The sequence below is a fragment of the Rana temporaria genome, chromosome 4, assembly GCF_905171775.1.
Source record: "Rana temporaria chromosome 4, aRanTem1.1, whole genome shotgun sequence".
Lineage (NCBI taxonomy): Eukaryota > Metazoa > Chordata > Amphibia > Anura > Ranidae > Rana > Rana temporaria.
In genome coordinates this window covers 319,783,941-319,798,002 of record NC_053492.1, presented here as the reverse complement: position 1 = coordinate 319,798,002, position 14,062 = coordinate 319,783,941, and the positions used below count along the sequence as shown (strand labels likewise).

General features: G+C 43.2%; 1 protein-coding gene across 1 annotated transcript in view; it reads left to right on the top strand.

The window, feature by feature from the left end:
* The window catches only part of NTPCR (nucleoside-triphosphatase, cancer-related), a 57,632-nt gene extending 44,259 nt beyond the window's left edge, over positions 1 to 13,373 (top strand). Inside the window, exons 4-5 of the mRNA XM_040350684.1 lie at positions 5,542 to 5,751; positions 13,023 to 13,373. Coding sequence (XP_040206618.1) covers positions 5,542 to 5,751; positions 13,023 to 13,088 — 276 coding nt within the window. The 3' untranslated portion in view covers positions 13,089 to 13,373. The remainder of the gene's footprint in view (positions 1 to 5,541; positions 5,752 to 13,022) is intronic.
* The last annotated feature ends 689 nt before the right edge of the window (positions 13,374 to 14,062 follow it).

Genomic DNA, 14,062 nt, shown 5'->3' with positions numbered 1-14,062 from the left:
GGGCTCGCTGTACTAGCCCCAGAACCCAGCCTCCTCATGGAACAGGAGGAAGGGAAGGCAACTACAACTGCAAGCAGATCCGGGTCGGGGCCCGGTGAGTACAAACCAACCATTGGAAAGGGAGGAGGGAAAAGGGATGAGAGGTCCTGGCTTCTAGGGGTCTGAGAATTCCTGGGCCGGCCAGAACAAGTTGGGCTTCACCACTCGCCTTACCCTCCCTCCCCAGTACAAGGCTGCAGTTAGGGGTAAGACAGAGTAAAATTACATGTATGCTTTATCTCCTGTCTTACAGAATCCCCATCTGCTAGCCACACCTGGCTTTTCCCCCTTTCCTTTGAAAAAGTTGGGTCCCAGGAGAGGCGTGTGTATGCTGGTGCAGTGTGAGACACAAAGCCTGTTTTTTTAGCTCTCCAGGTGGGACAACAACTTGTAGGGCAGTGATTTTTGGCTGCTATTCTCCTCCTCCTGTGTGACCCTGAGGTTGGAAAAGTGAGCCCTGTGGCAAAAAAAGGGTAAAGACAACAGCAGTGAGTACTACTTCCATTTTGCCTTGGGAGCTCAGCAGCAGAATCCCTAATAACAGCCAGGTGGTTTTAGGACATTAAGATAGGACTCCCTCCCTCAATCCAGGGGTGCTACTATCCTTTCCCTTGTGTTAGGGAGCAGCCCAGAAGCTTCAGCTAGACCAATGTACACGGCTTCCTTGTAACTCAGATGCGGTGGTTATTGCAAAACTAGCTTACCAGCCTCCCACTATAAGCCCTAATATAGTACATCAATATGGGTGAATCTAGTGAAGATGTGTGATCTTTTAGACAGTCTCTTGCAGGCTGTTCCTGCCACTAAACATTCCTAAAGAGCATATTGGAATGGTTGCATCCCTTAATTGATGGGATCCTGGTGCAAACCTCTATGCTAGAGCTACATAAACTAGCCTGTATTTAGTGTAAAGCCCTACAGGTGTCTGCCTCCAGGCTAAGGCTGGGTTCACACTACTACACTACTTTCATCCTACTTTGCTCTGTGTTTAATGTTTCCCTATTAGAGCGTCTTGTAGCGTCCTACACAAGTCGGTCCGACTTTGAAAATGCTCCCTGTACTACTTTTGGTCCTACATTGATCCTACTTCAGGCCCATTGAATATCATTGAAGTCGGACCAAAGTAGTATCCTGTTCATGAAAGTAGGATGGATGTAGGACCAATGTAGGACCAATGTAGCAGAGCAAAGTAGGATGAAAGTAGTGTAGTAGTGTGAACCCAGCCTAAGATTGTGATAATCTCTTCCTGAGAATGACTTAATTGATCTCTGGGTCTGTGCTCGTTAAGACCTGATGCTTGGACTTGCTCCCACCTGTGTGTGGGCTAGCTACACCTACTCGGACTTATGCAGTAGTAGGTTAACAGCTACCACTACTGTGGTATAGTCACACAACCTCAGACTTCCATTATTTGGAACTACAATGTTCCTTCACTGGTGGGTGAAGGATTGAGTTCAGGCTATGCCTATGATAGATTGTTTGACCACGCATCAGAAATACACAACATTGGAAGTTTGTTTTGTGTCTTTTCTGTTATATAACTATCTCATGGCTCACTAGAAATGCATAATATTGATTATGTGACTGTACACTGTTGCTTATCAGAAACGCATAAGATTGAATTGTTAGTGGCACTTCTGTTATATAACTGTACACTATTGCTAATCAGAAATGCACAACATTGAATTGTCAGTGACATTTTTGCTGGTTATGACTGTACAAGCTTGCTTTTCAGAAACGCACAACATTGAATTATTGTTGGTGACATTTCTGTTGGCTATATGACTGTACACTGTTGCTAATCAGAAACACACGACATTGAGTTACTGATAGCGACATTTCTGTTGGTTATATGACTGTACAAGTTTGCTAATCAGAAACGCACAACGTATTATTGGTAGTGACATTTCTGTGGGTTAAGTGACTGTACATTGTTGCTATTCAGAAACGCACAGCATTGAGTTTTTGCTAGTGATATTTCTGTTGGTCATTTGACTGTACAAAGTTGCTATTCAGAAACTCACAGCATTGAATTGTCAGCGACATTTCTGTTGGTTATATAACTGTACACAGTTGCTAAACAGAAATGCACAGAATTGCGTTTTTGCTAGTGACATTTCTGTTGGTTAGATGACTGTGCAGTGTTGCTAATCAGAAGTGCACAACATTGAATTATTGTTGGTTACGTTTCTGTTGGTTTTAGGACTATACCCTGTTAATCAGAAGTGTGTTGGTGTCACTCTGCTGGTTATGACGGCATATGGTCCAGCACCAGCAATACACAACTGTAGGTCGCATCTGTCTTTTCTGTTATCATACTGGCTATGCGACTGCATTTTCTTGATTATCAGAAATGCACAATATGTGTTAGTATAATTTCTGTTGGTTATATGACCGTACTGCGTTCGGTATCAGGGATACACAATACTGAAGTGATTTTTGTCCTTTTTTGCATCTGTTACCTTGGTTTGCTGTACCTCAGAAAAACACAGCAGTGAAAGGTGTCTTCTCTGTTTTTCATATTAATTGATTAGAAAAAACACCACATTTGCATTTGTTAGTGTCCTTGCTGTATGACCTTACCTTGTTGAGCATCAGAAGCATACATTTTGAAGTTTGTGTCCTTTCTCTTTGCTTAGGTTATATGATGGTATCTTAATACGTATTAGAAATACACAACATTTTACGTTTTGTTTGTGTCTTCTCTGTTCTACAGGTGACTATATCAGAAAATACAACAGTGAAGGCTGGGTGTGTCTTCTTCTGTTTTGTATTCCATATAAAGATTTATGTCCTGTATATCTGTGATATTATATATTTGTCACTTTTAGTTCAGACCTTCTTTTCCATGCACATGGAAGGAACAGGAGTTCTGACTGCAAAAAAAACCCAGGTGTCCAAAAAATTCAGTCCTATACATTCAGGCATGCCAGAGGCATTCCCTAGGCTTGAAACCCAGTAGGGTTATAGGACACTGGAAGAAGGTCATAAAATCACTTATCATGATTTTTTTTTTTTTAGTAATAACTAGGGAGTTATGTTCATAGGAGTTTTTTGGCTTGTAGATGCAGCATCAGAACTTATCTGACCTGTTAACCCGACCCGGCTTATGGCTCGGCAGGTATACTTCATGTCACCCCCTTGGACAAACTGGATGTAGCTAGCCAATATTCGTCTTTTACTCATACTATAGACTGAATTCCCTGTAGTAGGGATCTGCTTAATTTAACACTCATTGGTACCAAGAGGCACCCATTGGTGCTTGGATTGGATTATGGTCTCAGACACCTAATATTTATGAAATAGTTACTATCAGTTCTTACCAGGCTCCTTTCTGCTTTGTTTTAATGCATCTACCCGCAGGGTTATAAGGAGCCTGGGGATATAGAACATTTTCACATCTGACAGCTGTCAGCATTCAGATAGGGAAAAAAAACAGAAGTTGGGTATGCTTGGTTACATACCTGTCCAGCCCTTGAGTGGGCCTTTTTACCATGGCTATGGCAAATAAATAAAAAGGGGACCCACAAGTATTGCCTGTCAGGGAGCCTTTTTCTAAATCGTTCTCCTGAACCAGATTGTTCTTTGTTGACCAAAGTTGTTCCTTGTTTCACAGAACAAGTCTGATTAGTCTTTTTTAGTGGTTCTATGCAGCAGTTAGACATTATAGCCCACGATTGCTAGAAGGTTGACAATCTTTCTAACGTACAAAATTCACAGGCTCTCAGATTTTATATTTAAGAGCTCATGCCACCTAGATTCTGCATCTGAAGAGAAGGTAGGGACATAGGTGGAGCAGACCTGCAGATCAGTTACATGATCCAGCTAGGATACCTATGTCACGCACTAGGGAGTGGAGATAAAAATTCAAGTCAAAACCTGGCATTTGGCAGAAAGGCCTTGCAGGCAGGGGTCCCACCCTAAAGTAGGCCTGTGGTTTCTTTATTCTCCTCTCAATTGTGTCGTCCTGGAAGGTGATGGGAGAAAACCTACATTAGACCTTCCAGGACGGCAGGCCTACTTCCCGCCTTATGTGGAGGGGGAAAATGAGCAGAACACTAGGTGGTGAGTACCTAATGTGGAGAGATTCTCCTTGTGAACTGATTCAGGATTACTTTATTACAAACTGGTGATCAAGGGGAAGGGTGGGGACTTGTAACAAGCTGTCAATTGGTTGTGTTTCCTGTAGGGAGGAGCCCTTATCTCTCCGGTGTGCGGTCGTGGAAGGTTCGTAGAAATACCGTTAAGTGTAACGTAGGTTTTTGACACTTTTGGAGAACCATTGTCGCTAATGCAGTAATCGTTGCTAAAAATATGCAGTCACCGTACTAATGACACTGGCTGGGAAGGGTTTAAACATCTAGTGTGATCCAAGGGTTAACTGTGTGTCTGGCCAGTGTTTTTGTGTACACGGTGTGCTTTTTTCATTAGGGGAAGAAATTGATTCTAGTCCCTGCTTTGCAAAGACACAGAATACATCCCTTCACCCTTGCCAGAACGGAGATATGCCTTTTATATAGACATATCTCAGTTTTCTGTGTTTTACTGAAGTTCACTGGAGGACATTGGGTCCCCTACACCCGCAGATGGGCTTCTGCTGTGAATTACCACGGCAGAAGCAGCCCGCTGGCGACACACATGCGCCCCCTGCAGGCGGAAGTGCATGATTACGTGGCTTTCTATGACCTGTTCTCCTGCTATGAGAAGTCTATCTTCATGTATGCGATTATCGCATAAAATGTCAGATGTATATGTAATTTGGTTTAACCACTGCCCGCCATATAACAGAATGATTTGCGCAAAGTGGTATATGACGTCCAGCAGTATAAACAGCGCAGCGATCGTTGGTGTGGTGTGTCACCGATCTTAGTAAAGAGCCTCTGACAAAGGTGTTCATATGTTAAAGAGCCTATGTCCAATCACAGCGTAAACAGGAAGAGCCGTGTATCGGCTTTTCCTCAACTCGCGCTGACAGACGCTGAATGATTATCAGAGCAGCACCAAACCCCCCCCGAGGATGCCACCAGGCATGCCCATCCATGACAACCAAGGTTTCCAATCAGTCACCATCAGTATACCTGCCAGTGCCACCTCATCAGTGCGGCCTTTCAGTGCCCATTGGTGCAACCTTTTGGTGCCTCATCAGTGCCCATAAGTGAAGGAGAAAACTTATTTATTTACAACATTATATAACGGAAACAAAGAAAACATTTTTTTATTCAAAAATGTCATTCAAAATTTTTGGTGTTTTTTTATTTGTTTAACACAAAATAAAAACCCCAGTGGTGATCTAATACCACCAAAAGAAAAGCTCTATTTGTGGGAACAAAATTATACAAATTTTGTTTGGGTACAGTGTTGCATGAACATTCAATTGTCATTTTAAAATGTGACAGCGCTGATGGCTGAAAATTGGCCTGCACAGGAAGGGGGGGAAGTGCCCTGTAATTAAGCAGGCACTTTTTTTTTTTTTTACTGACAACAACTTTGTTTTGCCAACAGCTTAAAACTGGAAATCTGGCACAAAAATCCATTTGTGTCATAGATGAGATTGGAAAAATGGAGCTCTTTAGTCATAAATTTATTTCAGCTGTCCATAAAGTTTTGGATTCTGCAAATGCTGTGGTGTTTGGAACCATTCCAGTACCAAAAGGAAAACCGCTTCCACTTGTTGAAGAAATAAGACATCGTCAGGCTGTTAAAGTGTTTAACGTAAGTGACAGTAACACCAGCAGTATTTTGCCCATGTACTGACTTTACAGAATGTCAGACGTTTTGCTTATGTTTCATCCATGTCCTTAGCTGCCACCTCATATCAAATTAAAATCCAGTACTTTTGAGCATAGGGAACATGTAATACTCCCTGTGCCTCCTCATTGCCTGTTAGACAAAGTATACATTTTGCCATGTTTTGTTAAGGGTCTTTTTTGACTAATCAAGTAAGGGTTAGGAGAATGCAGGATGTGTTTTCCCCTTAAAGTGGTATTAACCCCAAAATCAAACATTTATTATATTGCAGGTTTACAATTCTTAGATGTGATTGGCTGTATTTGTTCTTTTTAAGTCTTTTTTCCCTTATTTTCATCTGGTGATCCTCCCAGTAAGTCTGTTACTCAACAAAACAGCTATCATGTGAATGTAGCAGAGTGTGGAGAAAAAACATTTACCATTGGCAGGGGTGCTTATAATCATCTTTAATTCATGTAAAACCTTTATCCCAAAGGAAAAAAATACTGTTGCTGTAACTGCTTGTGTAACTGCAGTGTGAGCTGGCGTTTGGCATCAATTTGTTAGCAAATTTGGCATCAATTTGTGTCCTTAAATCTGCTAGTACATCTGACAATGCTGCTGTCTAAGGGTGGCCCTGTGCTTCTTCATTCAGAGTGGGTGCACTCTAATACAGGAGCTGTGTTACTGGCCAGATCACCAGGTGAAAACAGAGGGGAAAAAAAAGTCTGGGGAAAAAAAGCCTAATGCAGGCACCACATATTTAATAAAAGGTAAGCTGCAATATATTTTGGGTATAATACTGCTTTTAACTACTTACAGGCTGCCCTTTGAAGAGGGATATCATTGTTATAGCAGCAGATGGCTGCCATAACCCCAGTATTCTCTTCTTCAGCGGGCGGTCTGCTTTCAGATAAAAGCGGTCTCTGTGGTGAATTTGCCACAAGATCACTTGCCGTCGGTATTGGCGGAGGCGATCGGGGGTCCTCTTCAGTGTGTGGGTATGGAGATGAATGAGGGGGAAGATGGGCCCCCACCCGTCTCCATACCATTGCAGGGCAGAAGCGACGTCAAAAAGTCACTTCCGCCCATAGCTCTCAGAGACATTTTTTTTTTCATGTCAACCATGAAGGAGGAACAAGAAGCGCGGTAGCAGCTTCAGAGGTCACTCACATCTTGCGGTGGGCAGAGAGGAGCGTACCGGCTCTATCGGCTGTATACATTCCCGTGGGTAGACAACTGGCGACTACCTCAGTCGCCAGATGCTGGACCAAGGAGAATGGTCATTACACGCGGATGTTTTTCACCTCCTTTGCCTGAAATGGGGTGAGCCAGACGTAGATCTCCTGGCTTCTCGACTCAATCGAAAGGTGTTCAGATTCGTGGCCAGGTCAAGAGATCCTTGGGCGTACGCAACAAATGCGTTAGTGGCCCCATGGGGACAGTATCGGCTGATTTATGCCTTTCCCCCGCTGAAACTGCTTCACAGCGGAAGACGAGGGGATCCCGATGATCCTAATTGCCCCAGATTGGCCTCGGCGTCCCTGGTACGCTGATCTGGCAAAACTAGTGGCGGATGCTCCCTGGCGACTGCCGTTGCGAGAGGACCTTCTGTCACAAGGTCCCATTCTTCATCCTGCTTTTCAGTCGCTGGCTTTAACGGTGTGGCTGTTGAAAGCCAGGTGCTGAAGGACCGAGGCCTTTCGGATTCGGTAATTTCCACCATGCTGAGGGCACGGAAGTCGTCTTCTCGGAAGATTTACCATTGCACGTGGAAGGCCTACATCTCTGAGTGAAGAGATGAGGTGGCATCCACGTACATATTCAGTTTCTAGGTTCCGGCTGTTTCTACAGCGTGGAGTGGATCAGAAACTTGCCTTAGGCACCATTAAGGGGCAGATTTCAGCCTTGGCTGTTTTTTTTCAAAGACCCTTGGTGACTCACTCACTAGTGAGCACTTTTGTTCAAGGGGTTTGACATGTGGCTCCTCCTGTTAGACCACCACTACCTCCGTTGGATTTGAATCTGGTGCTCTCAGCACTTCAGGAACCTCCCTTTGAGAAAGTTGCCATTCTAGTGGCCATTACATCTGTCAGACAGGTTTCTGAGTTGGCGGCCTTGTCTTGCAAGTCCCCCTACTTGGTCCTCCATCGGGATAAAGCGGTGCTACGCCCGCAGCCTTCGTTTCTTCCGAAGGTGGTTTTGGCTTTTCATCTAAATGAGGATGTTGTACTTCCATCTTTGTGTCCACGGCGGTCGTATCCCAAGGAGGCTGCGTTGCATTCCCTAGACGTGGTACGTGCTTTGCAGGTGTATCTGTCTGCTACGGCTCCCTTTCAGAGGTCAGACTCACTGTTTGTATCGGTGTCTGGTCCAAAGAAAGGCCTGGCGGTCTCGTCGTTGAGGAGCACTGGTGTGTTGGGGTGAAGTTTGACTTTTGATTGCTGTTCCCACCCCCCGTTTTTTTACACTGCTTGGGGACGTCCCCACAGTCAAGAATATAAGGAAGCTGTGTCCGTCCATGGCCAAAAGAGAAAATAGGATTTTTGTACTCACCGTAAAATCCTTTTCTCTGCAGTCCATGGACAGTCACAGCACCCACCCATCCTTTTTAGGTTTGTACTGCTTTTTGACGAACTGAGCTGCTCACTGCAGTGAAAGGGATTATGACCAGAGGGACCGCACCCTGGGTGGGGCTGTTCAGCTTTGCTAAGGATTACATGTTTTAACCATTAACATGTCTGCCTAGTCCTCGCCTGATAGACGGAACATAACCCTACAGTCAAGAATATATGGAAGCTGTGTCCGTCCATGGACTTCAGAGAAAAGGATTTTACAGCAAAAAAATCTTACAGTCCAAAAATCCTATTTCTCTTTCGTTCATGGACGGACACAGCCTTAATCTTGACAAAGTGGATATTAGCCTTCCTTTAGGAGTGACTAGGCAGAAACTTATAGTAAATGTTAAACACATCATACACAGGGGCAGGCCCTCTGGGTATAACCCCTCTCTCTGCATCTCGAGGATGAGAAGGCATCTGTGATAGGAGGAACACAGAACAGAGGCGCTGCTGGGAAGATTTGTGTTCCGCCTATCACAGGACACGCTGAGAAGAAAGAGCGGCTTTTAAATCATGGACGCTCGCAGCACGGAGACTGTCACCGGCGTATAAGACGACCCCTGACTTTGGATGCATTTTTTTGCATCCAAAATGTCGTCTTATACCCTGGAAAATACGGTAGATAATAAGGCAAAAAACATATTTCTTATTTTATTTTCGATATAGTAAGTACCGTGTTTCCCCGAAAATAAGCCCTACCCCGAAAATAAGCAGTAAATGAAAAACCTGTGGTCTTTTTGTAGGACGATCATACTCTATGGAGTGCAGTGTGTCTCCCCTTGTGACTGTATTATAAAATACTTTATTAGCAGCCGCTGCTGACCCGCAGGAGGTTTTCTTCCTTGCTCCTCGCTGACATCTGTAGCCCCTCCCTCTTCAGTGCACGGAGCACTAGTGTGTTTTTTGTAGACAAAATTAATATAAGACCCGGTCTTATTTTTGGGGAAACACGGTAAGTAGCTCGGACAGGCCTCAGGAGGGCAAGCAATTAGAATGGGCGGCGCACACACATAACATTGACTCTCACAGTGACACTGACAGCAGTGTGCATAAGCACAGATGATGATGAGACCTCAAAGACACAACACGTCCCCTCCTGAGTCACAGTGACAGTCTCTCTCCAAGCCATGTGGTCCCTCCAGTCCAATCCCAACCTAAACAGTACTGACGGTCCCAGTCCTAGCCTGCCTTGCTCCCATACCGCAGACCCACACATGAGGCTCTGGCCGCTCTGCTTGGCTCCATTGCACCATGACATCACACAATATGCTCAGGCACTGCCTCCACCAGAGCCGCCCGATCACACTGTAGCAGGCGCTCGTATGATCTCAGCCAGCTCCGGACCAAGCCGAGCATCACAGCTTCATTTTTTTTTTTTACTGGCAACCTTTTACTGGCAGGAGAAATGTGCTTGTTTTTCTACTGGCTGCCAGTAAAAATACTGATGGTTGGCAACACTGCCTGCCACGGTCGTGGGGATGAGGCCCTTGTCCCCATAAACATAGGAACAAGGTGCTTTGGGGTGGGGTGGGCAGAGCCCCCTTGCACCAAAGCACCCACCCCCCCATGTTGAGGGCATAGGATGCATTAAGGTGAAAAAACACGAACCTTTACAACCCCTTTAACTCTTAGTGAATTGACCCCCTGTAATCAAGACCTTGGGTCCTTTACTATCCATAGTGAATGATGGGTGAGAATGGGGTCATGTAGTTCTGAGTTTTTCCAGTCTGATGCAAAATAAGCTGCCTAGGAAAAAGTGTTCCTGTATGACCTTTGATGTGAATGATGCTTGAAAATTGAAAATTTTATTTGTGAGTGCAAAAAGTGGTTGAGTCCACAACAGGGGCAGCTAGGTTCAGGAGGCCCCAATTGAGATGGGTGGTGCACTATGTTAGAAGAGGCACGGGTTGAACTTGAGGAGTCATTATTTGGTGGCCTGTTTTACCAAGTTCCCTGTTAGTTTTATATTATATGCTGACAAATGGCCTAAAAAGTAAAAAATAAATATTTTGGGATATTTTACATTTTATTCAAAAAAAGTGAATGATCTAAATATATGCGCCCTCCTGATCAGCCACGCTAATGGAAAATCAGTGAAACACCCTAGCTGCTGTTTAAATACAAATAGTGTGAAAAAAGTGAATAAAGTGATACCTCTCCTAAGAGATATATCAAGCAAATATTAACAGCGCTATCGAGGAAAATTATATCCTCTTAAGTGAATAATATGCAAAAATAATGTGAAAAAATTAACATATAAATACAGATGCATAAATTGCAAAAAAATACACATGTATAAATAAATCACCTTTGCATAAAAGTGAATAAACAGTTGAATCTCTTAACAGAACCCGTGCACACTAAATCATGTGAAAAATAAAAATATAGTTCATAAATGAATAATCCAGAAATCTTCACAGGCTTCCACCACACCACAAGTGTTCAGTGCTTCTGTCACCCGTCAAAATGAACACTCACCAAAACTATATGCCTCACACTCTCGTGCTTTGGCGACCAAGCTTAAAACACTCCCAACGTGTTAATTGAAATTCAAATTCCAAAAATTCGATCCATATGGTTCCACATAAACGATAAGAAAAAAAGGAAAAAAGTTCACAATAGCGTGATACTGTATACCAGTTTTAATAAAACACCATGTACAAGCTACAAAAAATGCACTCACAAACAACATAGTAAAATCAGCATTAAATCACAGCAATTCCAAGTATTCCTCTATATTCCTCAGCTGGTGTAAAAAATGGTCACGGCGGACCTACAAACAGCCAGGGTTTCTCACCACTCATATGCACTGCAATCCACTGCACTCCGAACAAATAAGTTTTTCCAGGCAGAGATGCTCCAAAGAGAGTCTCCAAACTTGGCTTGCTGCACAATTTCTAAGGTGTCACGTCCGTTCAGAAACTTTCCTCAAACTGACTATGTGGCCACGCCTCCGACATGTTTCGTGACAAATCACTTATTCATGGGGGTCATGAATAAGTGATTTGTCACGAAACATGTCGGAGGCGTGGCCACATAGTCAGTTTGAGGAAAGTTTCTGAACGGACGTGACACCTTAGAAACATGATTTAGTGTGCACGGGTTCTGTTAAGAGATTCAACTGTTTATTCACTTTTATGCAAAGGTGATTTATTTATACATATACATGTGTATTTTTTTCACAATTTATGCATCTGTATTTATATGTAAATTTTTTCACATTATTTTTGCATATTTTACATATTACAATCCGATTCGTTTTTGGGTTTTGCTGCTATCCAACTCTTCTGGGTCTGTCGGATATCTTGTTGACTGCTGGGTTCTCTGGTTTGTCCTGAAGAGCACACACCCAAAAGTGTCGGACAATAGCAGCACCTGGTGCCCTTTAGCAAAGTAAAGATTTATCACACCACAGAAAAGTAAGTACAAAGCTTCTTCTTTTACAGAGATTTTTATTTTTCTCAATGCAGCAACAGATTTCTTTTAACACAAAGGGCACACCTATGCTATGTTCCTATATTTAGGAATGTAAAATACCCAAAGGGAAAGTGTCTTTAAATGGGGCAGATCCACAGAGCGAGTACGCCAGTGTATCTACTGATACGCCGGCATACTTTCAAATTTCCCACGTCGTATCGTTGTTTTGAATCCTCAAAACAAGATACGACGGCTTCTGGGTTAGATCCGACAGGTGTACGTCTTCGTACGCCTTCGGATCTAAGATGCAATACTTTGGCGACCGCTGGGTGGCGTTCACGTAGTTTTCCGCGTCGGGTATGCAAATTGGCTATTTTTCCGACGATCCACGAACGTACGAGCGGCCGGCGCATTCCTTTACGTCGTCTCTAGTCGGCTTTTTCCAGCGTATAGTTAAAGCGTATAGTTAGACTTGCCATGTTAAGTATGGCCGTCGTTCCCGCATTTAATTAGAATTTTTTTTTTTTTTTGCGGAAGTCGTCCGTGAATCGGGATGGACGTAATTCACGTCTATATTAAAAAAAATGACTTCCTTGCGACGTCATTTAGCGCAAAGCACGGCGGGAAATTTAGAGACGGCGCATGCGCAGTTCATTCGGCGCGGGGACGCGCTTCATTTAAATGAAACACGCCCCTAATCGCCGATTTGAATTCCGCGCCGTTACGCCGCTTGAGATACACTACGCCGCCGTAACTTACGGCGCAAAATCTTCCTGGATTCGAAATAAAGCCAGGTAAGGTACCGTGGCATAGTGTATCTCATATACGATGCGCCGGGGCAGATCTTTGTGGATCTGCCCCAATGTGTTCTGTTACATAAAAGTGCACTTACGCAGCATCGCTATACTCCAAGTACTAATATACCAATGTTCTTGGAGAAATGCTATTTTTATAAATGCAGTCTTTGGAAGATTTGAAGGAACTGCACTTTTTACAATTTCCTTCTAAATAAGGGCTGCAAAAGAAATTTAGATTCCAACCTGATACAAATTTTTTTTTTTTTTTATTTAGCATATTTCTGAAACAAAAAAGAAACTTGGTTGGTTTCCTTTTCATGCAAAGCCCAATTTAAGTGCAGAATATAAACTTTTCATACAAAAAGTTAAATGTCATTTCAATCTGTAAACATTATTTAATATATTTCATCTTTCATTTTAGATTACAAAAGAAAACAGAGATGCTATGCTGCAAGAAATAGTGACCACTGTACGGAACTGCATATAGGATGCGCTGTGGTTCAGAAGAGGAGTGGAAATTAACACGGATTACCTTAAGGTATGTTTATAAACCATTGAATTTGACATTTACCAAACATTTTCTGCATGTGTATGTGTTTTTAAATGACATTGACTGGTGAAAGTCAAATGCACTGCTTTATAAACATGCACCATAGTAAAATAGGTTGAAAAAAAGACTAAAGTCCATTGAATTCAACTCAAAGCATAGTGTTGGGTTCTTTTGTAAATACATTATTTGTATGCTTTAAATAAACTATATTATATTGAGCTATTTGGGTATGCTTTATTTTCATCAATTTACCCACTGAATGATAGGGCAAGGGTGACAGGCATGTAAGGACAATGCAATTATTCTTTTCATATTCTGAGCTGAAAAATTGTTTCATTATGTTTCCTCTGTACTGGTAATCATAAGTTGATACCAGCTTGGATTTTCAGAATGACAGTGTTTCCTGTGTAATAACTGAAAGTTTGGCGTTTAATGGGTATGTTAACCCACCTATATAAAACTATGCCAGGCCCTCTATTAGAGGCTGGCGTAGCACACTGTGTCACTAGTTTTAAAAAAACGAAAAGTGTAAATCCCTTCAGGCTGGTCACATTACTCACGGCTGCTTTGCAGCTCTGATCTATTGCTTCTGTGGGAGGGGCCGTGATCTCCCTCTGAAGTCAGAAGGGGAGATCACGTGGCTGATCTCCGCAGAAGCCGTGTATCGTAGCAGTAAAGCGGCCATGAGTCATGTGACCGGCCTGAAGACATAGAGGGGCTGGCAGTCAAACATTTTTCATTTTATTTTACAGGAATAGCAGCGGGCTGGCCAGAGACACACAGAGGGCGATGACAGGCAGGAAGGAGGGGGGGAGAGAGCAGGCAGCCTATCGCGGAAGGAGGCACTTTGAACACAGTGATCTGGGCGGAGCAGTCCTGGTTATTGTGGTCTATTAAGAGAGAGTATACAG